At 35.6% G+C, this 8,174-nt stretch overlaps 1 protein-coding gene across 1 annotated transcript; it reads left to right on the top strand.

Annotated features, from left to right (window-relative positions):
• Positions 1 to 305: 305 nt before the first annotated feature.
• Positions 306 to 7,190, top strand: LOC110921523 (OPA3-like protein). Its single transcript, XM_022165861.2, has 4 exons — positions 306 to 600; positions 2,176 to 2,310; positions 4,308 to 4,394; positions 6,700 to 7,190. Exons 1-4 carry the CDS (start codon positions 472 to 474, stop codon positions 6,856 to 6,858), a joined length of 510 nt encoding a protein of 169 aa, XP_022021553.1. The 5' UTR covers positions 306 to 471; the 3' UTR covers positions 6,859 to 7,190.
• Positions 7,191 to 8,174: the final 984 nt, after the last annotated feature.

Raw genomic sequence — 8,174 nt, forward strand, 5'->3', positions numbered from 1 at the left:
GCATTCACATCCAATCCACTAAAAATATACATACATTCCACTAAAAAACAACTACTATATCAATATATTTTCACTAAAAACAAATACTTTTTCTCTCTCCTTTTCAATATATATTACATTTTCTCTCTCCTCCACTCACAACCACTTTCAATATATATTAAAAAAGTATAGGGGGTGAACAGTGTCCCCCCAAATATACAGATGAACAGTAACATTTTCTCTCTCCTCCACTCACAACCACTTTTTATACTTCTTATATTTTAAAAACCTCCCACACAGATTTTGATGATTTGGATGAGAATGCTCTTACATTTACAATCCACCTGATCAATCAATTATCAGTGAACGGATCAACTATATATATATACACAGTTTCTTCATCTTATTCCTAATCAGCATTTCATCAAACACTTGGTGTGCAACATTTTTCTACATAATAATAGCTAGTTATCAGATCGGGACGAAAGGGGAATGGTTCTCCCACTACTAAAGCTCGGTACTCTCGCATTGAAAACTTTAAGCAAACCCATTGCTAAGAGGCTCAAACAACAGGCTGCAATTCACCCCAAATTTCGAACTTCAATCATCGGTTTTGCACAGGTAGTCAACTGATTCTTCATGTGTTTTCTTATCTTCTCTATGTAATTGAAGTGATGTTTGTTAGCATTGGGTATTTGGGTTTCTTTTTGGTTAATCTGAAGTGTACAATGGTATCAAGTTTGTGGATTGTAGGGCTAGATTTGGAGTAGATAAACTGAATTGTTGTCTTTATGGTTTTGCAAACTAGCTCGGCTTGTTTCGAGCTCTATGTATAAAGCTCGTTTATTAAACGATCTTAGTTTTAGGCTCGAGCTCGTCTAAGCTCGGCTCGATTAGATATTTTAGTGAGCCAATCTCGAGTAGCTCGCTCATGAGCGGGTTGTCTCGTTTTTTGCAAATTGAAGTAGAACATGAAAGATATGAAGCACGGGGACGCCGACAAGCCATGAGTACCCGTCCAGGGGACGGAAACGCCATGAGACGTTTCCCAAACGTTTCCGGGTTGAGGGGACGGATCCAAAAACGTTTCGGGGACGTTTCCTTTTATTTTTAGGGTTTTAACCCTTTCAAATTCCAATATCGCGATCAACATTCCTGATCCGTACCTTTGCCGTACCCGTTTCGGGGACGTTCTCTTTTCTTTTTGGTCTATCATTTAAGGTTTTGGGCCTACTGGCATAATGACAATGAAATACAACTAGTAGTCTAAATCTTTGTTTTGTTCTTACCCACGTATATTTCACAATCTTTTTTAAACGTCCCGCGTAGATGAAGAGATCAGAACAGAGGTATGTGAGGAAAAATGAAATTTTAATGCTATATATCTGCTGAACTACTAACATTTTTGAAACATCCAAACAGGTCGGGGTACTAACATTGCGACACCTCACTAAAATGGAGGAATTTGTGCCCGAAATACAGCATAGAGATTAGAGACAACCAAAACCTAAAAGTCACAAATGCTATAGCCATAGTTGTCGATAGCAAATAGCGACAAGGCACCTATAGGCTACGTAGCGAATAGCGATTACACTATAAAAGTAATTTTGAAAATTTTTATATGTATATTACATCAAAATACCCTTGTATATATGCTAATTTACATGTATATTTAACAAAAACCTATAAATCCAGCTATTTTATAGCTATATCTAATTGCTATTTACATCAAAAAAAAAAAAAAAACAATCGCTATCATCGCTATTTGTCACTATGACCCATATAGCAACACTACGTCGCATGGCTACATAGCGCGCTATACGGTTGCTATAGCCGCTATTAACAACTATGGGCTATAGCAACAAAGTGCTTCGTAGCTTTAGCAGAATTTGGTATGCATTAGTTGCAGTGTGAACTTTTGATCTTGTTGATGACCCACATAGGGACACAAGATCAATCTTCTCACCCTTGTAAAATTGCAAAATTCAAACCGGTTGCTCAGTTAGGATGCAATGTCACAAATTAATCAAGTTGTATGAGCATTTTAGGCTCCTAAATCTGGCATAAGTACAATTGAATAAAGAAGCTAGATGATTGTGATACGTATTAATTCTTCTTTGTTTGCAAATCACTAAGTTTGAATGTTATCGACGAATATTGAATTATGTGTTCTCTTGGTGTTGAATAATGGAATAGGCAAACCACAGGCTAACAACGACAATACAAAGACGAATTTATGGGCATGCAACAGATGTCGAAATTCGGCCGTTGGATGAGGAGAAAGCCGTTCAGGCAGCTGGGGACCTTATAAGTGAACTCTTTGTCTTCTCGGTAAGTCGATATATTGTTGTTCCTGCTATCTAAACACTAAACTTCTTCTTCATCGTATTAATTGTCTGTTCAAGTCTCATTAATCTACTTATAGTTAGAGAAGAATTGCACATATCAGAAGAACCTAGAAAGCAATGCCAAGAAATTCTAATATGGTAAAACGTGATGCAAAGAATAATAACAGTTGACCGTTGCAAAGATAAATGGGAAACTGCTTGATTCATTGCAGCAAATAAGTACACTTGATAGAAAATTATCAATTAACAATTATGTAGCTCTTATTATGTCGTAATTATCTCCAAGTTGAAAAAGGTCATTGTCTCACATTGTAAGCGCATATGACTCTATGAGATCTGCATGGCAAATCCTCATACTTTGTTGCATGGAGCATGACACTAGAGACTGGCCAAAGTCTATATAGTTAATGCGGTCCAAAATCAAATATCGGTCAAGGGTTGATATTTGAGATATAGGTTATCGGTGTGGGATATCAGTAATTTTAATATCACACATATACAAAACGTAAAACCAGTGGCAGAACCAGAACTTCTTTATCAGGGGGTCATTATAAGACTCTCTTTTCTACCGGCTACAACTAGAGAGTCTAAAACATGTTTTTTCCTAGAAAAATCTCATATTGTACATATAAAAATCTTACAAATTGCTATTCCCGGGGGGTCGGTGGACCTCTTGACCCCCCTTTGGTTCCGCCCCTGCGTAAAACATATATAATATTAATAGTAATATCAAAAGTCAAAACTCAAAAGTGCCAATATTTTAAAACATGATCTAATCATAAGCCATGAAATCTTCCTCCGAGTCCACATCAACCAAGACATCCAAAATATTGGTCACGATCAAGTATCGTTCAACGTTGCCGATAATATCGGAACTGATATTCTGGACCGATAGTTTGTAAAGGGCCGATAGGCGATAACCGATATTAACTGCATAACTAATTACATGCAATTATGCAAGTTTTTCTAACTTACGACATAGTTGTCAAAAACGCAAAAAGCGCGCGCCTAGGCGCACGGGCGCAGCGAGGCGCGCCTATAGCGCCTGGTGGTAGCTTAGGCGCAAAAATGGGTTTTTTTTTTTGTAAAAACGGTGCTCAGGCGCAAAAGGCGCGCGCCTAGGCGCTCGGGCGCAGCGAGGCGATCCGAAGCTGAATATCCAATTGATGTTGATGGAAATTCTGATGACTTTGATGATGGTCTTGATGATTGATGATGAACTACAAGTTTAGATGTTTTAGTAACCGCAAACGTTTGTATAATTCCTAGTAACTTTGGGTATAACTTTTGGCATCACTACGTGTGTATAAGTCCTAAACTTTTGCTACGAACTATTACCTACATGATCTTAAATGGCATATATAATTTATTTTATATGTGGAATCTTATTTATTTTCAAAGCATAACATATTTTTTATATTTTTTTCTCTATGTGCGCTTTTCTTAAAAAAGCCCATGCTTTTTTTGCGCCTAGGCTCCGGGCGAGGCCGATGCGCCTCGCCTGTGCCTTGCGTCTTTGACAACTTAGACTTACGGTCCACTCTATTGTTAACATCTCACTTGGTTTATACTATTCATCATGTTGTCTAATGTCTTCCATGCACACAAAATTGCATAGCATATTTTATATTTGAAGGGGAATAACAAATAGAGAAGTTAGTTGCTGGATCCTCATCATTAGGATGTCTAATATATTTATTAATTTATTTTTATACTTCTTTTTTGATCTTGAAACATAGTTTGTCCATGAAGGTCGCTTATGACCTTGTAATACTTGTTCTAGACTCTTTAGCGGTTTAATTTATTATCTGAAGTCAATGGGTACATTTTGATATCTTTTATCTATAAAGAGCTCGCATGAATTTGTTCTCAACCAATCATCAAAGATTTGCGTGATAAATGGTTATGTAGCTTGATCCGACTTTATATTTATTTATTTATTTAAGGGTGGCTTATTATATTTTATAAAATTTCAAATAGGTCGCCGGAGTAGCCCTCATTTTTGAGGTGCAAAGAAGTGCTCGATCAGAAGCCAAAAAAGAGGAAGCCCGCAGACATGAAATGGAGGTAAGTTTGACTTTTATACCTTGCAAAATACGTTCTAGTGATGCTAAATATCCATTACCCACTGCAGCGCTCATATGATATTCACCCAAAAACTAGGGTGTCAAAAATATTTGGGTCAATTTAGTTATGCTCTGTCCCTAACGGTTCAAACGGGTTATGTTAAAGAATTAACCTTAACGGAAACTATCAACTGGGTAGAGAGTCATCGGAAGTGTGTTCAAATGCGTAAGATACCCTTAAATTGTAATATTAGTAAGAGCACGTTAGTTATTTATATATATATATATTTATTTGGATTAAAAGAGTGTTTGTGGGACAACCAACCTATTTTGACAGAACGCCTTTTGACCATGGTTTTAAAAAACGGCTGAGGCGTGCCTCAAGGCGAAACGGCCAAAAAACGATTCCGAGGCGCGCCTCAGGGAGTTTATACTGTATGTGCGCCTCAGAGGGGCTGAGGCGCTAAAAAGGCTGCGCCTCAGGTGCGCCTCAGGGGTTTTTGATATTTGTTTTTTATGTTTTTGAGTTTTTGTGTCAATTTCAAGCAGTTTATGTCTTTTTTATGTGTGTTTTTGATTATTTTGATGAATTTGATGATGAATTTAGTTAGTATTACTATTTTTATAAGATATATAATATTTATATTTATTTTTTAACTCCGCCTCGGGCTTACGCCTCGGTTCGCCCCGAGGCTTACGCCTCGTGAGGCGAAGGGAAAACGCCTCGAAACTCGTTTCCGTTTTTTTAAACCTTGCTTTTGACTTGCCCGTTTTCCCACTTAGCAAAACTAATATTATGAGTTGTGATCACAAGCTAAGTTTGAAAATACCAGTCATCATACTAGATTACGCATGCCCATGACAATGTGACGTATTTCCAAATTTACCAAAACGCATTTTAGTATGCTTTTTAAGGATAAGATCTATACTATTACTCATATCTGGCTTCATTTTTGGTGCAATCTCTTTTGTGCTGTATAAGTGTAATGATATTAAGTACCTAAACACAAATTTGTTTTTGGTACAAGTGGCATATATGCACGTTGGGCCTATAAAAGAACCGAACGGACATGAACTTGTTCGTTCATTTAACTTTAACCGAATGCGAACATGAACATATAATCGAACATATGTTTTTGTTCATGTTTGTTCTTCAAGAAAATGAACATGTTCGTGTTCGTTTAAAACCTATTCGAACAGTTCACGAATGTAAATGAACATAAACAAACAAACGTATACGAACGTAATTTAATAAATATAACGAACACAAATGAACATAACAGACCAAACATAAACGAACAAAAAGTAGTTTTTTAATATAAATTAGTGATTAGTTACGATAAGTTCAGTACGAAAGCCCATTTTATTACTAGGAAGCCCAATTACTAATTAGTTCCCCATGGCAATATAGCCTAGTGGCATCTTGGGGGTGGGATAAGGCTTAGGGACCATTAGGTCCTGGGTTCGATTCCCATAAGGGGGTTTTTCCCATATTTATTGGGTTTCATCCTGAACTGGTGTATAGGCATTATTGCCTAGTGGAGATGGATATGATCAGGTGGCTCCGCTGGTGGCACGATGATGCTCCAATGATTTGTCAGTGATCCAAATTTGCCGTTCAAAAAAAAAAAATACTAATTAGTTATTTTTATAAGTAGTTAGAAATCCCGTTTAATGTTTATATTTGTATAATTATAACTAGTTACGTATTTATTTAACTTAAATGAACATAAATGAACGTAAATAAAGAACATAAAAGGATGGTGACAAACATAAATGAACGAACAAAACGTGTGTTCATGTTCGTTCGTTTAATTCAATGAACAACAAAATTGTTCATGTTCGTTCGTTTATTTTAAAAAACGAACTCCTGCCGAAAAGTTTATGAACGTTTGGTTCGTTTACAGCCTAATGCAGGATGTCTAACAGGTTTGAGATAGAAAACGATAGTCTTTAGGTACATGTTGAAGCAAAACACAATAAAATTGTTTTTTTAATAAATAAATAGTGTGTCACGTATGATTAAGAAATCGCATTATCTCAACAATTATATAATGTTTTGAATAAACTGATTTAGGATGCTATATGCATTAAAAACACACTCATGTTGACTTTCAACTCGTTTGACATGTCCAAGTGTTCAGCCCATATGGCATGTTTCTTTTCATCCATTTGACCCGTTAGTGATATAAAAACTTACCTGAATTGACCAATAACACAAATGGATCAAAATCAAGATCAAGACCTCTATGTAACCCACCTCAATTTTAGTCATAGTCTTTTAATATACATCCTTATTTCCATAGGTTATGAGGCAACGAGACGAAGCTTTAGCAGAAGAATTAGAATCTCTAAAGCAAAAAATTCAGGAACTTGAGCAGCTTGCCAAAGGAAAAGGACTTGCAGGTGTCTTGAACTTCAAAACCGTTCAAACGCAAAATGCAAATTCAACAACTCCACCTTGATTTGACCCATCCTACCCTAATGCTTTTCCCTTTCATACAATTATAGATCATGGGTATTGATTGATGAGAAACCTTTCATTCTTGATTGTTGTTATCTAGTGCTAATACTATTCATTCCCAAATAAAAGGGTTGACCCATTTGTGTGGTAGTCAAAACAAGATTTGTCGGTTGATAGGTCTAGGTTATGGTTATGGTATCCTAACTGGTTGATGCCAATTTCTTTTCGCTTATTGGTATACGGGTGTAATATGAAATTATTACTTTTTGATAATGTTGTATAGGGGACTTGTCTCTTATTGCATATTGTTATGATAGCACAAATTTTTGGGCACAATTATTGCATATTGTTATGAAAGCACAAATTTTTGGGCACAAGATGCTTATTGTTTTCAATAGTTGGTATCCTCTTGAAAAAGATAACCTTTGGTGCTTCCATGACTTTTCCATCTCAAATGGAGGATCAAGAATTGACTCTAAAGGAATCTAATGAATGGTAGTGGGAGGATGGGTGTCCCTTTATTTATGCCTTTCTTCATGCACTCTTCATTTTTCTCACCCACAAAAATGAGAAATAAACATGACATAGTACATCTATCATATATGATGAAAATAACGTGTGTTTAGAAACTGTTAAAATCAATCAAACTGTTTAAACTAAAGTAAGACGGCTGGTTTGAAATCCAAACGATTCGGTTCATGGTGATGGTTTGCTGGTTTAAATCGTTTGGTTTGGGAATTGGAACGAGCTGTTTAACTTTTATCACTTATATTTTCTTTCTTTCTCACTTTTGGAATATATAGTAATGTTTGATGAATCATATCTTTCGTTTTAAATTTTTAATAGAGTAAATTGCCATTTTAGTCCATAAGGTTTGGTCCAAATTGCCATTTTAGTCTAAATAGTTTTTTTTTTTCTCCTCTGGGTCTCTGACTTTTCCATTTTCTTGCCATTTTGATCACATTGCCTAACTTAGTCTAAAATTTTGGTTATAACCAAAGTATTTTTGGTATAACTGTTGTGTAGTGATAACCAGGGTAGTTTACAACATAATTTATAAATCTCATAATAATTTAATGCAAAAACTACCCCTGATTATAACCTAGTTTTTAGACTAAGTTAGGCAATGTGATCAAAATAGCAAGAAAAAGGAAAAGTCAGGGACCCAAAAGAGAAAAAAAAAACTATTTGAACTAAAACGACAATTTACACAAAAACTCAAGGACTAAAATGACAATTTACTCTCAAACATTGGATAAATCATTAATATTTATTAAAAGTTTCAAGAAAAGAAAATAAGATTCTTAAAACTTTTGA

This window comes from Helianthus annuus, chromosome 17, assembly GCF_002127325.2.
Source record: "Helianthus annuus cultivar XRQ/B chromosome 17, HanXRQr2.0-SUNRISE, whole genome shotgun sequence".
NCBI classification, from domain to species: Eukaryota; Viridiplantae; Streptophyta; class Magnoliopsida; order Asterales; family Asteraceae; genus Helianthus; species Helianthus annuus.

Coding starts and splice junctions, on each gene's coding strand:
- LOC110921523 (XM_022165861.2), top strand. CDS start 472: ATGGTTCTCCCACTACTAAAGCTCGGTACTCTCGCATTGAAAACTTTA. Junction 601..2,175: donor CAATCATCGGTTTTGCACAG/GTAGTCAACTGA, acceptor ATAATGGAATAG/GCAAACCACAGGCTAACAAC. Junction 2,311..4,307: donor GTGAACTCTTTGTCTTCTCG/GTAAGTCGATAT, acceptor AATTTCAAATAG/GTCGCCGGAGTAGCCCTCAT.